General features: G+C 39.3%; 1 protein-coding gene across 1 annotated transcript in view; it reads right to left on the bottom strand.

The window, feature by feature from the left end:
- Positions 1 to 22,409, bottom strand: part of CFAP43 (cilia and flagella associated protein 43) — a 3,581,735-nt gene that overhangs the window by 1,827,616 nt on the left and 1,731,710 nt on the right. Inside the window, exon 19 of the mRNA XM_044055952.1 lies at positions 18,652 to 18,729. Within this exon, the coding sequence (XP_043911887.1) occupies positions 18,652 to 18,729 (78 nt within the window). The remainder of the gene's footprint in view (positions 1 to 18,651; positions 18,730 to 22,409) is intronic.

The raw sequence follows: 22,409 nt of genomic DNA, 5'->3' as shown, positions 1-22,409 counted from the left end.
TGCTTGACCTGTGTATAAGACTAATAGGACTAAAACATTTTAAATGCTTGTATTTTACTATCCACATCCATATAACAAAGCTTTCATTTTCTCAGTTTTTACTCAGTGCAGAGGCTGCGAATCACGGCCACAGAAGCTGCAGAAAAGGTATTCGGAAGAGCAGCCAGAACAAGAGGAACAGCTGATGGCTTAGCAGATTCCATCTGGAGGAGCTCATAACACCTTTTCTGAATGTCAGAGACTTGAGAAAAATCCCACTTAAAAAAATTCCATCATAAGGGAACAGTATCCCCAAAGGAGAGTTCCTCCAGAGGAGAATCTAGGCTGATAGAGTCCTCTTCCTCTGAACCATAGTCCAAAGGGAAAGGAATTTGAAAAGAGTAAGCTAGGGACTTTTCCCCTAAAACCAGATCCTCGTCCAAAGAATCCAGCTCCCTGGTTCTTTTAAGAGGAGTGGAAGACCAGGGAGGGTCAGGCACAGATATCCCTTGAGGAGGCTTTAAAGTCATCAAAGCATTAAATAACTCCTGAGTAAAATCCTGCCATTCATGTTGGGGATCCTTAACTACAGCAGAAATATGTTTGGTTTTCTGTTTTTTCTTCTGCAGGATGTCCACACATAACACCCTCAGAGGCTCAGTTCCCTAGTGATTTTCAATAAGCGTAGTAGGAATCTTTTCCCTAACCATGATCTTCAGAATCCCTCTCGGTCCCTTGGATATAATCAGCTGAGGTTTCCCCTCAAAGTCAGGAGCAGATGTTTGTAAAGCCTTCGAGGATGTACGAGAAGTCAGATCCAAGCTAGCCTCTGACGGGGTTGCAGCACAGGAATTCAAAGCAACCATTAAACAATCCACTGGCCTTACACAAGCCTCAAGAGAGATAGGCAGAGGAGGCTGGACAGCAGCCATATCAAATCTAAGCTTTTTTTGTCTTTTTCTTGGCACACAGCTGACCGTCAAGATGGAAGATTCTGTCATAGCACCTTGAGCCAACAGCTTAAGACGTTGTTTTTTGACATAAAAAGATAAAGAGGAGAGATGACTATAGGGTCTTAGGGATGAGTGTCTGGCAGACGAAACACTGTATACTGCTGTGAGAAGGACCTATTCAAAAAAGACACTGGTGGTGATGGTCTTCAATGGGAATCTTCCTCCTATCCTGACATTTTCCTTTTCTGGATTACATGAACCCAACAGCACTACAGCAAAAAAAAAAAGATAAAAAGAAACCCAAGGGGGCACTTATTTGAAATGCAGCTTGGTAAGCAGCACATCAGAAGGGCATTCAAACCAATGCTGAATAATGGCATTTAGACTGGCAGCAAAGAAGTTCTGAGTGTGTGTGTTTGTATGTCACCTTTATGCCCTACACTCTGTACAGGGAGAATACCTGTGATGTACGATGCCTATAAGTGCTAAAAGGCTTTGGTATACTAAAACACAAACTAGTACAAATAGACAAACAAAATCCAAAAGACACAGCTTCAAAACCACAGGAACACGAGCCAAGGATGAAAATACTTTTCAAGTTAATTTATTCTGGTACCTTGGCATTTTGACTTCAAGGAATAAAAAACTCACATCTCATCACATCTCATCCCATAATTTATACACATTTCCTTCCATCGATTAATTTCATTAATTAACACATTACCCCATTCCAAGTATAATTCCTTTAAGTATATCAATTACTTCAAAGGTTAAATGTCAGAAGGAGTTGCACTGTTTTTGTAGACTTAGAGAAAGCATATGACAGGGTGTCTAGAGAGGAGTTGTGGTATTGTATGAGGAAGTCAGGAGTGTCAGAGAAGAATGTAAGAGTGGTACAGGATATGTACGAGGGTAGTGTGACAGCGGTGAGGTCTGCGGTGGGAGTGACAGATGCGTTTAAGGTGGAGGTGGGGTTACATCAAGGATCAGCCCTGAGCCCTTTCTTATTTGCAATGGTGATGGACAGGTTGACAGACAAGATCAGATAGGAGTCCCCGTGGACTATGATGTTTGCAGATGACACTATGATCTGTAGTGAGAGTAGGGAACAGGTGGAGGAGACCCTGGAGAGATGGAGATATGCTCTAGAGAGAAGAGGAATGAAGGTCAGCAGGACTAAGACGGAATATGTGTGTGCGAATGAGAGGGAGGATATAAGAATGGTGAGGATGCAAGGAGTAGAGGTGGCGAAGGTGGATGAGTTTAAATACTTGGGGTCAATAGTTCAGAGTAACGGTGAGTGTGGAAGAGAGGTGAAGAAGAGAGTACAGGCAGGATGGAGTGGGAGAAGAGTGTCAGGAGTGATTTGTGACAGACGAGTACCTGTAAGAGTGAAAGGGAAGGTCTACAAGAGGGTAGTGAGACCAGCTATGTTATATGGGTTGGAGACAGTGGCACTGACAAAAAGGCAGGAGTTTGAGCTGGATGTGGCAGAGTTAAAGATGTTAAGATTTGCACTGGGTGTGACGAGGGTGGACAGCATTGGGAATAAGTATATTAGAAGGTCAGCCCAGGTTGGAAGGTTTGGAGACAAAGCCAGAGAGGCAAGATTACGTTGGTTTGGACATGTGCTGAGGAGGGATGCTGAGTATATTGGGAAAAAGATGCTAAGGATGAAGCTACCAGGTAACAGGAAAAGAGGAAGGCCTAAGATAAGGTTTATGGATGTGATGAGAGAGGACATGCAGGTGGTTAGTGTGACAGAGCAAGATGCAGAGAACAGGAAGAAATGGAAAAAGGTGATCTGCTGTGGCAACCCCTAATGGGAACAGCCGAAAGAAGATAATGAATTACTTCAAAAGGAGCCAGCAACTTACTTCAAAAAACATTTAAATAGAAAAAATTGTATGGTATAAAAATTACCCTAAGCTAAATACAAGTATCACAAATTATTCCATATAAATGCTTTACAATAATTGTCTATAATTTATTACAACATACTATTACAAAATTTTACTCTAAGAGCTATTTCTTAAACCTTTATTAGAGAAAAGTTCCAAAAGTATTACAAAGTAAAATTGCTGTCAATGTTCATACTCCTTGGTTGTAATGTTCTAAGGTTTATAAACATCCTGCATTCCAGTTTATTTAATTTCTCCTTAAAATTGCCTCCAAATTCCAAAAACGGGTGTGCTAACACACTGAAAAAAAAAACACTTTCATGGCAACCCCCCCCCCCCCGAGCAAAAATAAAATGTTCTACTACCGGACGCTGACTGTTACTTTTCCTAATGTCCCTCAAATGTTCCAAAATCCTTACTCTCTCCTTTTGGTTTGCCCAATATGACCTAGATGAATTGAAAAGACCCAATACAGGATCAACTTGAATAACCCATAAACACTCGACCACAATGTGAGGTACGAAAAGGCACAAGCACTGGTCTACGAAGATAAAATGATTTTATTCCAAACGAACACAATGACTGAGCGACTTTCACCAGCAACCTGGTTTCTTCAGAGTTTGTCCAATATGCCACTTTACATTCTTACAACCACAACCAATAATATATATTATACCCTGTGAATTACAGTGGAAACTTCTCTGACTCTATAAAAATCTACCATTAATTTTCCCTCCATCAAGGTTTTTAGCCCTACTGCAAATACTAGAATTCCCACATGGACGCATGCCAACTCTCCCCATATTGGCAGACTGAACATGGCTACCACTAAGTAGTTCTTTTAAATTTTTTATATCTTCCAGAGGAAAAAGTCACATGCTGGGGGAACAGATGTCCCACACTCACATCATTCTTAATCAAACACCAAAAAGTTTTAATAATGTTCTCCACAATCTATGAAAAGGGGTGAAATTTTGTCACAAAGAACAGTTTCTCATTTTCACCGGTCATCTCATTTCTCTTCTTTCTCTAAACATATTCAACCCCTGTCCATAAAAGCATGAGACATCCCTATGATCCCTAGTTCCCCTAGTGCTGCCTTCCTAGCATTTTGCAATTGATCCACCTGATAGCCCCATGTTCTTTAGTCTGTCAATAACATCTGCCATAAACATATGTTGTAAAGCTTCTTCAGAAGTACTCTGGAGAACTGTTTTAAATTTTCCATAAGGTAATGCTTTAATCAGATGGGAGGATGTATGCTCTCTGCACACAAGAAATTAGAAACTTCAGTAGATTTTCTGTGTGACTTAAACTGAAACCTCCTATTCTCATTTACATACAATTCCACATCCAAGTAAATTATACTAGTCGGACTAACTTGGTAAGTAAATTTCAGTCCATGTGCTGTATCACTTAGCTCTTCCATAAAACTCAGGAAGGTTGACTGCTCACCTTTACACACAAAAATCAAGTAATCTATAAACCTACCTTAATATACACATTCTCAATGAAATACCTATTGCAATAAATGAATTGATTTTCAAAATCACCCATGTACACCGCAGCACATGAGGGCACATAAGCTGCCCCCATTGCCATGCCTCTCTTTTGCATTTGAAATAATTGTGAGTGAGACTAAATTGTGTGACGAAAATTTCCCCCTTTTCACAGATTGTGGAGAACATTATCAAAACTTTTTGGTATTTGATTAAAGATGATGTGAGTGTGGGACATCTGTTCCCCAGGCATGAGACTTTTTCCTATGGAAGATATAAAAATTTAAAAGAACTACTTAGTGGTAGCCATATTCATTCTGCCAATATGGGGAGAGTTGGCATGCGTCCATTTGGGAATTGTAGTATTTGCAGTAGGGCTAAAAATCTTGATGGAGGGAAAATTAATGGTAGATTTTATAGAGCCAGAGAAGTTTTCCACTGTAATTCACAGGGTGTAATATATACTATTGGTTGTGGTTGTGAGAAGGTAAAGTGGTATATTGGGCAAACCAAAAGGAGAGTTAGAGTAAGGATTTTGGAACATCTGGGGACGTTAGAAAAAGTAACAATCAGAGTCCGGTAGCAGAACAATTTATTTCTGCTCATGGGGGGTGCCATGAAAATCTTTTTTTCATTCTGTTAGCAAGCCCATTTTGGAATTTGGAGGCAATTTTAATGAGGAATTAAATAAAGTGGAATGCAGGATGATTATAAACTTTAGAACATTACAACCAAGGGGTATGAGCATTGGTAACAATCTTACTTTGTAATACTTTTGGAACTTTTCCCTAATAAGGGTTTAAGAAATAGCTCTTATAAAATGTTGTAATAGTATGTTGCAATAAATTATAAAATATTATTGTAAAACATTTATATGGAATAATTTGTGATACTTGTATTTAGCTTAGGGTAATTTTTATACCATACTATTTTTCTATTTAAATGTATTTGAAGTAGGTTGCTGGCTCCTTTTAACCTTTGAAGTAATTGATATACTTAAAGGAATTATACTTGGAATGGGGTTAATGTGTTAATTAATGAAATTAATTGATGGAAGGAAATGTGTATAAATTATGGGATGAGATGCGAGTTTGTTATTCCTTGAAGGTGAAATGCCGAGGTACCAGAATAAACTAACTTGAAAAGAATTTTTATTCTTGACTCGTGTTCCTGTGGTTTTGAAGCTGTGCCTTTTGGGTTTTGTTAGGCTTTGGTATACTGGCTGGACATCAAGCTATCCTTGGCAGAAGATTCCTTAGGTTATGAATACTACAACATTGATATGGAAGAACATTTTGGCTTTACCTTGCTCGGATTCTCCTTTGTCATGGTTGGTGTAATAAACATTACCACAGGACAACCAAAGTGCAGTGGTTTGCTTAGAGACAGACTGACCTTTCTTTGCTTCTGTGTAGGAAATAAAATGCTGTTCAAGTCTTCCTAAAGGGTTTCATTCTGTCAAGGTAGTACCTGACCTGCTGATGCATATCCAAGTAATGAAATATCCTCTCACCCCTATTCTTAGGTTCTGGGAAGAAAACAGGGAGGTTAATGGACTGATTGAGGGTGAATTCTGAGACCACTTTAGGCATGAAAGAGGGATTAGTGCATAATACAATACAATCATTTATCTGTGAAAAATCAGGTGAGGTTGTCCCACCATGAAAGCATGCACCTCAGGGACTCAACTTGTAGACACTGGAGCAATACACAAAACAGTTTTTCATGTTAAGAACTTCAGATCAACCTGAGTGGCAGATTCAAAAGGTGATAAAAAGAAGTTATGTTCTTACCTTAACATTCCATCTGTCTTGCTTATCTTCATTCATTCATTACTGAAGGGTGTCGGTTCCGTTCTCGGAACCAAGTCGGTCTTATAACAAGCTTGTGCCAGACAAACTCTTGAGCTCAGAAGGGACCATCAATTTTCCTGGAGGCCTCTTATACAAAATATCTTTCAGAAACATTTTGACAAGGCAATGCACTCAAAGAAGGAAATCCATGGGAAGGCTTGGTGAAAAGGCCAATAAATTGAACCTTGATAGAGGAGTACAAAAAAGCCAAAGGATAATAACTCACACAAATATTGTAAAAAAACAGTGAATACCTAAGCCCTGAATGGCTGCTGGTAATGTTGTTGGCACCAACTAAAATAACTTTTCCATTTGTTAATACATGATTTTCTAGTAGCAGGACTTCTTGCCTCTATCAGTACATGCTGCACATCCTCAGTAAACAGATGCCTAAAGGGAATTAAGACCCTATCATCCGGGCAATCAGCTGATGTTGGTTGGGGTCAAGGTGCATCAAACACCCCAAATCTTGTGTGAGTAGATCCATTCTGTAATGAAGCTTATGGGAATTGCCCTTGGCCATTTCCAAAAGAAGGAAGAACAACTGCTGCCTAGGCCAGAAGGGAGTCACCACAATGATTTTGGGGAATTCCTTCTGAATATTCAGAAGTACCCTGGATATCAGTGGAAAGGATGAAAAAGCGTACAGGAACATTCTTGTCCAAGGAAAAGGAAAAGCATCTGTCTTCCAGGCCTTCCTGGATGGAGTCCTGGAGCAGAAACTTGCTATCTGACTGTTCAGTGAGCGGAGGCAAATAGATCTACTTGAGGAACTCCCTAAAATGGATCAAATCTTGGATTACCCCTTGATATATTTCCATTTCTGAGTGCATGTCCTTCTCCTGTTCAGACTGTCTGCCACACAGTCTTGCTTTGACGGAAAGCAGGATGCCTGTAGAATGAGTTTGCGCTGTGAAGCTATATCCCAAGCTAACATAGCTAGTCTGCAAAGGGTACATGGCCTGGTTCCCTCTTGCTTACTGATGTACCACATGACTGTGTTATTCTCTGTAACATCTTGAAGAGGTCACAGGGACCAAAGAAAATTCAGAGAGTTCAGTGCCTTGATCAAAATAAATACCTCTTCTGTCCTTGGTGTTCCACACACCATGCACTTTTATCCCTCCTGAAAATGCTCCCCAGGCAGAGTCCAGGGTGTCTCTGGTGAATGACTGCATTGGAGCAGGGAGGGAGAAGGGAAGACCTGGGTTTAGGGAAATTTGTTGTCTCCACCAAGTGATTTCTCTTTTAACAAATCCGAGTACTAGGATTTGAAAGGACAAGGGATGTTTGTGCTAAGACCTAAGAGGCTTCATAAAGCACTGTATCTTTCTCATGTGGAGTCTTGCCAGGGGTATCATGAGAATCACAGAAGCCATGAGACCCCAAATACTGAGATATTCCTTCATAGTGACCAAAATCTGAATTGAAAACCTTACATACAGATGAAAATATTGCTCTACCTTTTCCTGTGGAAGATAAGCTTTTTGAACTCAGGTTTCTAGCTGACACTCCAGTAACACAATCGTGTGTGAAGGAGTCAAAAAAAGCTTTTGAATTTCTCTTGGAATTTCAGTTTGTAAAAGAGATCTCTCACCCAAATGAAAGACTCCTGACACTTTGAAAGACTCTGCAAAAGTAAACAAGTCATCTAACTATGGAAAATGTGGATACCCTGCAGCCTGCAATGACCTATAACTAGAGCTAGACCCTCTGTGAGAACTCTTGGTGAAGTGTATAGTCCAAAGGGTAAGGCAGAGAACTGCTAATGTGATCCAGACACACACAAAACGTTAAGAAATTCTGGAAATCTGAATAAATATAGTTATAATGATATATCTAGTGTTACCATAAAACTTAAATGAGTAAAAACAGGTAGCAGATTATGTGACTTCATTTTGAACTTTGGCAATATCATAAACAAGTTTTGGAAAGACCCAGAACTGGTCTCCACGTTATTTTTTTCTTTTGTTGGCACTAAAAACATCCTTGAATACAAACCTTTCTTAACTTGGGAAGGAGGAATTGGCTTTATTACTTTCTGGGACACCATGTGTTAAAGTACAGGGGGAAGTAAGAAAGCCTGTTCTGGTCTGGTGGGTGAGGAATCACCCTGTGAAAGGGAGGGATTGACTCTCATTGTCATCTGTGCCCTTGATGAATGATCTTCAGAACCCATTTTTCTGAAACTATCTGCTGCCAAAGAAAAAGTACAGATTCATACTTCTGGTAGGGAAAAGAGACTGCCAGGTTGGGAGGGGGACAAGACAGTTCCTGAATTATTCAAGTGTAAAACGATCCCTCACCACTGGATAAAGCAACCAACTAGTAAAAAGTCCAAAAGTGTAAGAAAAAAAATTTTTCACGGACACACTCTGCTTCATCAGACTAACATTAGTCTGATGAAGTGGAGTGTGTCCGTGAAAGCGCTTACTACTTGTATTTGTTTTATTAAAGGTATCTGCTGTGTGCAACCAACGTGTTTTTTTCTTACACAGTTCCTGAATTATTGTTGGACTCCCCATCATTAATTTTTAAACATCTGTTTACCAGACAGCATGTTGTTAAGACTGTTTATGTTGGGGGTGTGCCAAAATTGGGTGAGTTTTAGAAAATCCCTTAGAAAAAAGTTTGGAAAAGGATGGCTGTAAAATCTTTCCCTGTACCAATTTACCCCTTTCATCACACTATTTGATAACCTCTGCAGCAGATGAATGAAAAACTAAATCTCTATACAAAGGAGACTGTAAAATCTTATTTCACATCATCTGGGAGGTTCTGAGAACACAGCAGGGCAAACCTCCAAAAACAGTACCAGTGGCCATAGCCCTGGAAGAAGTACCAATTGAGTTATACATACACACTGTAAACAGTAAGTTGTAACATGTACAATGGAAGAAGCTTAATTATTTTCTTCATAGGAAGAAACTGCAGATAAAATATTCCTCCTACTTTAACAATTAGTCAGAAAAAAATTAACATATGAGCCTGGAAATTCAAAATTCTGAAAATCAAAGTTGCAGAAGCATACACTTTTTCACTGATACTTAACAATAATCTTCCCATCCTTTTCAGAAAGAGTAGGACTGGAATTAACCAAATGCTCAGCAACAGTAGGATTAACTAATGCTATAGCTGCTGGGTCATGCTTGGTAAGTGTGTACAAAGACATAAAAAGATTTAGAAACGTTATACACTCTATCTGCCTTTTTAGGGGCAGCAGGCTGACTATCAGGAAATCCGCAGGCAGTGACACACATCTTCTAGACTTGACAGAACTGTGGGGGGGTAAGTGAAGGTTCTGGAAATTCCTCCTGTAACAATTAATAGTATTTTCTGAGGTACTGAAAAAAACCTTCATTGTTCTCCCACTGAAAAGACCAGCACATTCTTGAAATAGTCTCAGAGAATGAGAAACCCCCGAAGGGAGAATCAGAAATTGAGCTGCCCTCTGAGTCCAAATCAGAAAATTGAGGAGAAAATCCTTTACCTATCTTTTCATCTTCCTGTCAAGATTCAGAATATTGAATCTCTTCAGGAAAAGAGGTATCCTCCTTTCTTTTACCAGAAACCACCTTTTAAGAAGGATCAATAGTCTGAATTAAACTCTGAGGCAGACCTAGTAAACTACTTCTATCCAAGGAAATTTGAGGTGGAATATATACGTGTTTAGTTTTCTGTTTGACAGGAAACATGGGGTCAACATAGTTATTAATAGCAGCAGCGGCTCCCACAGGGATAGGCAGAACACCCAACTAAACACTGAAGCCTTCCCTGTTCCCTCTCCCAGGGTCACTGAGGAGACCCAAACAACATCAGATGATGTGGCTAACCCTCATGCCATACAGACTGGGGTAAAAGATAAGTGGTCTGGGGAACAAGCTACGGCCACAGCAAAATCACACACGTTTTCACGGCAAACGGCTAGCCTGCTGTGGTGGCAAAGGCTGTTTGCTTAACTTTTTCTTTTTGTGGTTGGAAGGAGGCCCAAACATGGGACTGGTAGTTTGTTCCATGGTAAAGATGAAAAAAGTTCCTTTCTATGGGGAAAATGAGCAGCAAAAGCCAGTAAAAAGTTTAAGTCTTTAAAGGTCACTTTTTCACATAAAAACACAGTAAAATGCAGTTTAAAACACTTTGCCAGACCAAAAAGGTAAAATAAACAGTTACTTCACAGAAAATTGGTTTTAAATTTCTTTAAACAACTTTTTAACTGACAGGAAACAAAGAGCGCCCCTGTTCAAAAGTACAGTTAAGTCACGTGACCATCCATTAAAACATACACTCCATGCTTAAGAACAACTTTCCTAAACAGAAAAGTACAATAAAACAATATTTTTTTATAATGTGGAAGTTTTTTTCCCAAAGGGAATGTATCTGTCCTGCAAAGGAACAGCACAAGCCAAATGTCAGTCCTCGAAAGCCAACAGAAAAGTGTACTCTTCAATGTCAGGAAAGCTCAAAAGGACTTAAGGCCCAAATCTGTCTTTTGAGTCAGCTCAGCTTGGGCTGATTAATGTTGCGGTTATGTGGAAGGTGCCCTGACATTTTGAGGTGACAGACTGTTTTCTCCTTGGCAGGATATGACCCAGCTAGCTAAGGCTAATGCAGCAGTGATCAATGTGATGAACATTCTCTTTGACTCTCTTCTGAAAATGGAGGCAGAGAGCTCTATATAAGTTCTCCACAGGTGGACAATCTCCTGGAAGATCACAGGGTGCCACACCCATTCATGTGGGACTGTCCTAGATCTGCTCACAGCGTCTGCTATAGTGTTTTGCTCTGAAGGAATATAGATTGCCTGAAGCCAGAGACTGTGCTGAGCTGCTACTTCCCAGGTAACCAAGGCTAGTCTGCATAAGGAGTAAGACTTGGTTCCTCCCAACTAGTTTATGTATTGCATCACTGTAGTGTGTTTGTAATCATCAGTAATGGACCTGGAGTCCACAGCTGGTGTAATTATCTTAATGCATTTATCAACACCATCATATCCTGAAGTTTTATATGTTTCTATTTGAAATGCGGAGCCCAAGTTCCCTGAACCTTGATCCTTTTTGACACTGCCTCTCCAAGCAAAATATGAAGCATCTGTTATCATAAACTGGGCTGTGGTGGGGGAAGAAAGGGGAGCATCTAGACTGATCTGCAGCTGGTTTGCCCACCAAAAGAGTTCATTTTTGACAAAATCCAGTATTGCTACAGGAAAGGAAAGAGAGGATGCTGGTGCTGGGTCCAAACTGATTCGAGGAACCACTGACATTTTCTCATACGCAGCTTGGCTATAGGAACCATGAGGATAGTTGATGTCATACAGCCTCTAAGATTCTGAGTCAATACCTTGCTGTGATCACTGACATCCATCAAGAAGGATGTATCTAGCAGACATCCCAGAAAAGTCAGTTTGTGAGAAGGCATTACAGAATATTTTTTTCCAGGTTGTTTGAATCCTAGGTTTTACAACAGATTTATCATGAAGAGACGGGCTTTCTGGAATTTTGAAAGGATTCTGCTAAAATGAGATAATTGTCTGAACAGGGACAGGTATGGATCCCTTAACGTTTGCAAAAGGCCATTATTGGTGTCAGGCACAGTGTGAGTATTCCACCAGTGGAGCTGTTGAAAGATCAAATGGTAAGGAACTAAACTGAAAATGTGAACTAAGAACATAAAATCTTAAATAACGTCTGAAATCTTAGTAAACAAGGAATGTGATGATAAACATCTTGAGATCCAGTGACACAAGAAAAGTGTGGAGGAATTAGGGTAAACAACTTGAATTTTGCAACTCAGAGTTAGAAAGGAAAGATTCAGATCAAGTGCCATATTTCCTGGGTACTACAAAGATTCTGGAATTAAACCCTCTCACAGGCTGAGAATGGAGAATTGGTTCTGTCACTCCTTGTGCCAGCATTTGAGTGTGAATAAGAGTAAGCAAATGAGTTATATTTTTTTCTGGATTAGGAGGAATTCTTGACTTTGGAGGGTTGCCATTTGTAACCCTGTTGGTTTATTTTCAGAACCCAAGAATCTGATGCACTCTGTCTCTGTAAAGGTAAGGAAAGGACAGATTGTTTTCTCTAATGTACAAAGATGGACGAGGTGGGAAAGGGGATGGATTGGAGAAAATGTCACATAGGCATGCAGATTTAATTGTTTGGAAAGAATCCTGGGGTCCATTTGTTTCTTTTTTTTTTTTTTGTGGCATCTCTGCCATTTTTTCTTATATTATTGTTTCCCTGAATTCTTTTGTCTGTGTTTAAAAGACTTTCTAAATAAAGGTCATGGACTGGAGTGTTTACCAGGGATGGGGATGGGAGGGTGGATGTCTGAACAGGCAAATAGTCATTCTAACTTTTTGGACTGAACTTCATTTTGAGTGGCTTGCATTTCTTGTTGAAGCCTGCACGCTTACTGGTTTGTTTGCACTTTGCTGCTTGAACTGCTTTTTGAAAAGGCAGCTGAGGAGGAATGGAAATTGTATTTGTCTTTAAAAAGGAAGATTTGAAGATTTGGTCAACCCTTGAATCAACTTTCCCCTGATAAGACTTCTTAAATACCTCAGCAGCAGAAGGACCAAAGAGAACCTCCTTGTCAAGGGGAGAATTTAATATTTCAGTTGTAATATCTTCAGGATGTTTAGAGAATGTAACCAAGCAAATCTTCTCTTGACTGACTCAGAAGCAGCAGCCCTGGAGACATTATCAGCAGCATCATAAAAGCAGTTCAAGCCATGTTTAATTACACGAGAAGCTGATAACAAAAGAGGCCGTCACAAAAGGAAATACTGCCAGCCCAGCTATCTGGAATTTTGTAAATAACTATATGTCATTTGTGAATATTATTATGAGTTATATAGAAGTGTGACAAAAGGAGATACTGCCAGCCCAGCTACCTGGAATTTTGTAAATAGTTATAAATCATTTGTGAATATCATCATGATGCAATTGCTTGTGTTACCACTATATTAGAGCTGCATGTTATGTGTATATCAAACTGCTGGAACATAAGAGATATTTGTAAAGTACTGAGCAGAAATGTATATGCACTATTTTAACAGTTAATGTATATATATGTGTGTGTGTGTGTGTGTGTGTGTGTGTGTGTGTGTGTGTGTTAACAGGAAATTAACCTGCAAAACTTAAGAATAGTTGAGACTGAAGTACTTTATTGCTGGGCCATAAACAAGAGATGTTATCTTTCACTTTCAGTCAACAGAAGACACGATGTCTACACTATGTGACTCTCTGTGTTGCTTTGAAAGAGAGATAATTACTAGGCTTGAGCTGCAGAAGTGTTTTATTGTTTTATGACTTCCAGGAACTGCAAACATATGAGGTTGATGTGTTTTCACAGACAGATGCAATATGCTACAGCTGCATCAGTGGAGGTTGTTTGTGAGCCTGGAAACTGGTCAGGTGACAAAAAGTGATGTCATGCTGTAAGTATCCTAGCAGTAGTATTTGATATTAATTTAAAAATTCTCTGAAAGAGAGAGACAGTGCATTCTATATTTGTCTTTGACCTGACAAAAACATAAGCTAGAAGATACATTCACTACACTTGCCTTGTTGTAAGTAAGTTAACTAGGGTATAGTAATTTCCCTTAGATTCAGTTAGGAATATAGTGAAGTATAGCTGAGATGTTTTATGTATAGATTTGAGACTGTCCTGCAATGCTGTTTTAAATATTTCCTGTGATTTTGAACTCTGATGTCACTGTGAATACATATTTAGTATTGTCTTGTTCTTTTATTATTTATTATTACATATATTTAAACCTTTCATTTGTGGTTGGTCTGTCTAGAGATATTTAAGCTCTTAGGGTACTTGCATATCTATCTGGTGACACTGTGCAGGCCACTCCTAATAGCCTTGCTCTTGGTCAAACTACCATTTGGATTAATGGTAACATTACACGGTAAGAATGGACATCCTTTGCTAAGGGCCACAAAGTAGCTGATAAGAAGTAGTGCCTGGTGGCAGTGAAAACTACCGTCCATATAATCTGGGCAGAAGGGGGCATAGCTAGTAAACCTGTGCCAGCCTTTCCTAGGTGTGTGTGTGTGTATAAATCAAACCTCAAAGTGCGTGTGTGTGTCAGCTATTGGGGCAGGGCCACAAAGCTCTTGTTGGACAGAGAGGGTGCTGGAGGTCTTGGTTTGGCCACTCAACTGAGATCGTAACCCTAAAGCTGTGCCACTGGGGAGTCTTATTGTGGATCTGGAGAAAGAGGGAGAAACCACCCCCAGACTGACTGTGGTCTCTGTGTGCTCTTAAGGGAAACTGCACTTTACTGTGTGTGAACATGTCATCCTCCCAGTGTGTACATCCCCCACTGATGCCAGTGGTGAGGACTGAGGCTCCTTGATTACTGGGCCAGTGGTAGGGCATCACACAGGCATTCAAGGAATGTTTCTCTTCAGAAAAGGAAAGGGTAATAGTTAACGTTTTCATTTTCTCAAAGGAGAGAAGTAAGAACTTTAAAATGTGAGCCTCACAGTTTAAAATTCTGAAGGTTAGAGTGGCAACCCATCATTGACAGAGGGAATGAGATTAGCATTAGTAGTTTGTCTAGCAGAAGATGTTTTGGATAGGGAAATCGCTTTAGGGTTAGAAAAATAGTATGTGCGAGTCTGATGAAACTTCTATAACTAATCAGACTTCCTAGGGGTATGATGTTGACCAGACAAGTAAATTACAAGCTGTAAGGAAAACATTCGCCAAGGCAGATAAAAAAGAAGGGACAGATGCAAACTGTAGAATATCCAGCTGTAATAAATCATAACAATGTTTCCTGTTCAATAGGAATTTCTCTGATACTACTGGAAAAAACTGTCATTTTAGGTAAAGTTTCCAAAAAAAGAAAGATTTCAAGCAACACTTTCCTGAGAATCTAAATCTTCAGTTTGAAAAGAAAACTCTGAAGCACAACACTCTCTCTCTAATCCCTGCTCTTCTGACTGAAAATCTGAGACAGAATGAAAAAGAAGTATTTTTCTTTTCTAAAGAGAATAGAAACTAATTCCCCAGCAAATCCCCTTTTTTCTTTTCATTTCCTTGGAAATTCCCTGGAAAAGGACTGATCCAAAGCAGGCACACTATCCAGTGGCTCAGGCTTATTTTCCCACCATTGTGATAAACCCTCACTCACCCTTTCCCACAAGACTGGAAAGAATGGTTCTCCCATGCCTGTAGAGAGAAAGCGTACAACCAAAGAGAATGAATTTAACCTCAGTCCTTGGTGGCTATAGGTACTACATCATAGAGACTGGAGGAAATGATAAGCAGTTCGAGGAACCAAGTCCGGTCATAGCGGAGTCAGCCATTGGTGACTGAGGCAAACCTGGAGCCAGCCTGACACCCAAAGAGTTCCTAACAGCTTTCATCTTCTTCTTCTCGCAGACAGGGGAAGGAAGAACTAAGGAGCCCAGTAACTGCTCCATAGGTCAAGTTGCGAAGGAAACTTCAAAGACAGGTGGCAGACCCTGAAAAAGTCAGTAACCCTGTGGTGGTCAAAAAGATGAGTTTGAGGTAAAAAAGCACAATGTTAGTTCCCAAAAAGCACCAATTCATGTTTCTAACACAAAATACTATGGAATATAGTATAAGTAAAGGTTTAAAAAACCCATACTTTACACAAGAAGTTACCATACGCATTCACTATAGCAAAAACTATTCGAGCAAGAATTACACTCCATACAAAATAAATTTCCTAACTCAAATAATAATAATAATGCATTCACATAAAAAAAACATGATTTACTCAGGAAAAATATAGTGGTGGACGTATCTGCCCAGCATTGAAGGAATGCTAACCGTTAAATCAAAGAAGCATATAGAAGGGGTGTACTTCAGCTACAACATGTCTCTGAAGCTTTTGGCACTCTGACTGCCTTTTATATGGAGTTCTGCTTCAGTTTCTGGCAGTTAGCGTGAGTGAAAGACACCCTCAAGCTCTTAAAAGCTGTCTGAGTTGGTCATATCCTTGGCTGATATAAGCCAAATAGCTTAGGTTAATGCACCAGTAATTTAATGTTGAAAATCAGCCAAGTATTTAAAGTTTTATCCTACTTAGTGGTTACTACATTCTGACTTGTTAGATAACAGTTTCTTTATGTCTTAAATGCATGCACTATCTTCACAATAAACAAATGGGTATTCTTGCCTCAGTATATGAATCCTTTACTGGCAAATGTTTGCCATGGGTAACTTAGACTAATGATATACAGCTTCATAGCTGTGATTGTCTACATACATAATGTATGCACAGCTAAATCTGTAGCATTAGGCATGCTCATATTAGAATGTTTTGCTACTCATGCTAAGATGGCATCCTAGCTAACAGCAGTTATTTATTTTTTTACACTTACTGATTTGGTAATATTGGCTATAAGTAATAGATAAGTACTGTTTAAATAATTTGTTATCTTTAAATGTTTAAGGTTACCATAGTTTATCAGAAGCAGCTGAAATCACAAAAGGACTCCTGACATATATTTTCTGCTCTGTCACGGAGTCATTTTTTTCCCTTTGGTCTCTTATTATTTCTCAGTGGCAGTAAAGGAAGTAGCCAAGTCTTGTTCTTATCCAGCAAGTCTTTTGAGCTGATGCATTTGAAAGCACAATGAAAAATATTACTGTTTTCAGCCAAATCTCAAGATACAAGGCAGATTAGCAGAAGTGCAAAGGAACACATAATAATCTAGAAGCTGCATAAAGTAAATCAACTGATAGCCTTATAGTCCAATATAGATTTAAATTTCAGAAACAGTTGTGACATTCAGAAATTGAATACTTTTACAAATAATTAATTACACATTTTCTTGACTATAACATTTCCTTTGTAGTGCAGGCATTACCACTATTATACAAACCAAACCACAAAAATGGCATACAGATGCAGATAGGAAATCTACAAGACAATAAAAAAATAATATTCAAATATTACTTTATTAAACGTCCTGTGGATTTCCTATCTGATGGTTGCTTTTGTGGTTTTCTTGATACTGCAATGTTAGGGAAGAACAATTACATTAAGGCAAATTAATTTTATGTTCTTTTGATTTCTTGAAAAATGGTGAAACATCAGTCTGAAATCCCTACACCCGCAATGGTTTAAGTAAGACTCATTCCATGCTCGTTTAATCACATTCAGCATCTTAACCACTTAAAAGTAATACTGGACCTTTTTTTGCATTTCATGTACATACAAAGCAGCATCTGTAAATTTGAGAAGGCTAAAATCAGAGCACTCTACCATGCTATTTTACCACTTATACCCAATGGCAGACTTAAGATTGTCAAAGGCTTTTAACCTACTGTCTGACCATCTTGGTTAAACACAACTTGAATAATAATCTCAGATTCATTTTAACTGTTTGCAGATTTGTTTATCAATATGACCTACTCCTTAAGCTAGTACTCGAACAATGAATTAAGTCTTTCCCTCTCTCTCTCCTCTTGCACAGATTTTCATCTGTATTGTCAGGATTCATGGGTGCTCCTGATTATAAATGACATGCATCTCCATCTTAGAATGCTCTTCTTTTTGTTATAATCATCTTGTGTGTCTTACCAGCACAGCTAACTTCTCTTAGTCATCAAATGCTTCATGGCACTGAAGGATGGTGCCTCAACTATGGCCCAAATGACGTAAGACTTATTAGTAATGTGGGCACTGAAGAAGCCAGGCAAAGAGGTAGAAAATATGAGGTTTAGAGCTCACCCATCCTGTAGGGAGGTTTTGGGGCTACTGTTTATGGCTATATCCTTTCGGTGAATACTGGTAAGTATTTCCTTGCTGAAATCTTGGCTTCCATTTTCTGTGGTGGGGGGCCAGACTGGGTAGTCATTGGATGTGGTGATACATATGACATCACACTGTCCCAGACAGGACTTTCCTTCCACTGCATATCAAAAACTCCCATTCTTCATTATCTGAACAAATGAAGCCCTGCTCCAACTTTTGCTCCTGAATGGAAGGATGGTGACCTCACAAGGCAAGCTGATAAAGGTAAGCTTTCCCTGTTGAACTAGGGGCCACCTGTTGAAGGTTTATGGTGAGATTTTGCCAGTCTATGCAGGCAAGGTGAACAAATGGGTCAATGGAGATAAGGGCAGAACTCAACAGCAAAAGACACACACATTCTGCTACTTATTGGTGTCCTTTCATTTTGTTGTCTTCTCTGTTCACCTTCTTTTGTCTGTCATTCTCTCCTCCCTTTCACCACCAACAGTGCTTGCTTCCTCTTTGCCATTACTCTTTCCAGGTATCACTTTTCAAACCCCTGCTAGTATTCTTATTAATCTTACCTTTCTCCACAGCTTTCCATACCTGACATCACACAGGTATTGCATGTTTAACTTTTCTCAAACGATCAGTCTCATCAATGATTGTGGGGACCACTAATAATTTACTAGTTTTTATAACTTTATACTGTTTATAGTACAGTTCTGAAATACTCACAGTTTTTCGAAGCTCACTTATCCCCTTTCTCAAGTCTTTCTTTATGTTTGCAAACTGCTGGCTTTCCTCTTTAATTGCCTATAAGATATTCAAGAGCATCAGTTGTATAAGCATTCTGCAACTATAACATACTAAAAGTTGTGTCCACCAGTGCTTGATTTATTTAATAATTTTTTTTAATCTAGTTATTACAGTATAGACATACAAACAAATACTGATTTGCCAGGTGAGTCATTTAATCTGCCAGCAATGCACTTCTCAATACACATGAAATATGAAATAAAAGAAACAGACCCTTACTAATGTGAAAATGTGCCATCTCATCTGCAAAGGAATGCATGAATGCTTCATTACAAGTATTACAGCACAAGCATGTCTAGAATAAATTACTGCTGCCTTCAACCACAGCTTGGAATGACACAGTGTTACTCTATAAGTGAAATATTATTACTTGCTGTTTTATTTGCTACTACAAACACAGTGTGAGCTCTGATAAATATGTATAACACCAAGTATTGTAATAAAGCACACTAACCTTAAAAAGCCAGATTATTTAATGGAAAAGCCCACAGTATGTAATATAAAATATTATACAACGACCCCCCATTAATATTCCAAAACGTGCATGCTGATTGGTCAGCGTGCACGTTGTAAATCAGAGTTATAGTAATGGAAAAAGGTCCAGTCGCCGGACTTTTTCCATTAGTATAACTCTTTTTTTACAGCAACGGAGAACACAAGATCTCCGTTGCTTTTTATACACTGTCTTGCTATGTTAAACAAGTTTAACAAAGCGAAACAGCTTTAAAAAAAGTAACGGAGATCTTCCTATCTCCGTTGCTTTTTTTAAAGGTGTCTCGCTATGTTAAATGGGTTTAACGTAGCGAGACAGCCTTTAAAAAAGTAACGGAGATTCTCCGTTGCATTTTTTTAAAGCTATCTCGCTATGTTAAATTCCTTTAACATAGCGAGACAGTTTGTAAAAAGCAACGGAGAAGGCAAGATCTCCGTTGCTTCCGCCCACAGCTCTGATGTACTGCATAAGCATATGCATGCACAGTACATCAGAACTGCCGCAGAAAACCAGACAGCTGTGGAAGGGCAGCAAGGAGGCATTATACAATGCCATTATTTAAGAAAAGTAATTATTTTTTTTCTTAAATAATATCATTGTATAATAGCAATAACCCACTTCTGGGTGTGGGTAATGCTGGATTTACCCACGGTTGTCTTTGTTTGGCCACTCAGGCTTTGCCCTCATGACCAAACCACACCAACCATGGGTAAATCCAGCATTACCCACACCCAAGCGTGGGTTATTGCTATATTAACATATACTCTACTTTTAACTCACTGTAGCCTTATTGCCATTTATCCAGTTCCATTATTATCATTCAATATACTTTGTTCTCCAGAGTGTGTCGGCTTTTGCCATCCCATTGATTAATTAACTGATCCCAGGGGTGTATTTTCTGTTACCCATCCACTTGCCTGATGTAGTTTGCTGTTAATAGCAAATTCAAAAAAGAACTATGCATCTGATGTTTCAGTCTCCTGTTTTTCCTACCACCCATCGCAAATGGACTGTGTATATGAAGGCATTTAACAAAGTTAAGAGAAAATGGTAACACTTATATGTGAGGATAAGCTGATACCAGAGAAATTGCACTCATCATGCCATCAATACACAGCATGCATTGGCAAATAATACCAGGTACAACAGCCTAATTTTTACATGCTACTGAAAAAATATGAAAATGGGGAGTAAGAGAGTAACGGAACTGTTAATTATTTTGTTTGTTAGCTTATTTATTTAATTTATACTACTTTCACTAGTAAATACATGAAAAAATGCATTTCCAATTATTATGTATATAATAAAAGAGAAAAAATAAAAGATCACAGTATAATAATTCAAAACTACAGAAGTAAATAAATCAAACAAAGAAACTTGAAGGAAGACAAAACATTCTTCACTGGGATGATTAAGAAAACTGACTCACCAAAAATCCCTACTGTATTTGAAGCCACACCTCATAAATATTTTTCCCTGCAACCAGCCAGAAACAAAAGCAAGACTCTAAGGGAAAAGCACAGAGAACCAACCCAAAATAAGAAAAATGGTAAACAAATACTCTGATTAAACAAAATGATTTTCATGAGTTGCCCTTTATAGGGGGGAAACACATGTACATGTATTTTGCAGGAAAAAAGGACGTAGCCTGCACATCATGTCAGAATGCTAAAGAAAATACTGACTTCTCCAGATATAGGTTCGTAGGTAGGTACTAGGCTATCTACCTGAGGGCATTTATAAGCATAGCCAGAGTGGGTCGGCTTTTGACGCCCTATTGATTAATTAACTGATCCTCTGTCAAGCAGAGCCAATGAAGTGATCCCAGGGGTGTATTTTCTGTTACCCATCCACTTGTCAAGGTTTCTCTTGAAGTGTGTTAGTGAGGGGCTCTGCCTGATGTAGTTTGGAATTTTGTTCCAAAGCATGGGGAGTCTCTGTGACAGGAATCTATCCCTCCAGCATGTTCTATTTATTGTTGTGGCGAGGTTTAGCTCACTAGAGCGCGTGACTTGCAGTGACTTGGATTTCTTTAGGTGGAGCATGTCCATCAATTATGAGTTGGACATGGCTTTGTAAGTCAGGCAGAGATCACCTCTGAGTAAGCGATATGCCACAGAGTACAGACAGAGTTTTTTCAGTAGGGCTGCATAGGACATATGTTTGAGGCCAGTAATCCTCTTGGTGAGGTACTTTTGTGGTCTTTCCAGCTGCTGGAAGTGTCTTGTGAGGTACATCCTAAATAGGGCATTATACTCTATTCGTGGGTCTAATGAGTGACAAGTAGAGGGGCACTATAACCTCTTTATTTCTAGATGCAAACCCTTTAGTAATTAGATGGGCCACATAGAAGGATTTCCTAACTACTTTGGCAATATGATTGCCAAAGGAGAGATTACTATCTACCTGGGTCCCCAGATCTTTTATTACCTCTTCTGTATTAAGGGGGCTACTGCCTATGTGGTAATTTGTGGGTGTTTTGTTTTTCCCAAACGGGATGACTATGCATTTTTTGGCATTTAGCTTGAGGCCATGACTTTGACACCAGGTGTCTGTTTCAGTAAGGCCCTTTTGGAGGATGTCCATGTCAGCCGGAGAGTCAATTATGGCTCCCAGTTTGCAGTCATCAGCGAACTTGTTTAACCATAGCCCTCCTGTGTTTGCCTGTACTTCTGAGAGGTATATGCCGAACAGTAGGGGTCCCAGGACCGAGCCTTGCGGGACACCACTTGTGATTGGTTTAGAGTCGGACCTGGAGCCCGCTATTCTTACCATGTGAGTTCTGTCTGTAAGCCAGTTGGCAACCCATCTCATGACGTAGGGTTTTATGTTCAGGCTGGTGAGTTTTTCTGTAATACCCAAGTGGGGAATGGTGTCAAAAGCCTTGGCGATGTCAAGGTAGGCTGTGTGAACCACCTTTCCCTCATCTATGGCCTTGGTGACTATCTCGAAGAAGTCAACCAGGTTTAGTAGGCATGATCTGCCCTTAACAAAGCCTGGGTCGGTCAAGTATTTGGAGGTTCCCAATGTCTTTGTTAATGAGTTCCATAATGATGTGCTCCATAGCCTTGCAGATCAGGCTAGTCAGGCTTATGGGGCAATAGTTACCAAGGTCAGTTATAGCCCCTCCTTTGTGGAGAAGAATAACCGTTGCTGTGCACCATTCTATGGGCACGTAGCCTGT

The sequence above is a fragment of the Protopterus annectens genome, chromosome 14.part0 (genome assembly GCF_019279795.1).
Source record: "Protopterus annectens isolate FY-2018-M chromosome 14.part0, PAN1.0, whole genome shotgun sequence".
NCBI classification, from domain to species: Eukaryota; Metazoa; Chordata; order Ceratodontiformes; family Protopteridae; genus Protopterus; species Protopterus annectens.
The sequence above is the reverse complement of the archived record's forward strand: the minus strand, read 5'-3'. Positions and strand labels throughout refer to the sequence as shown.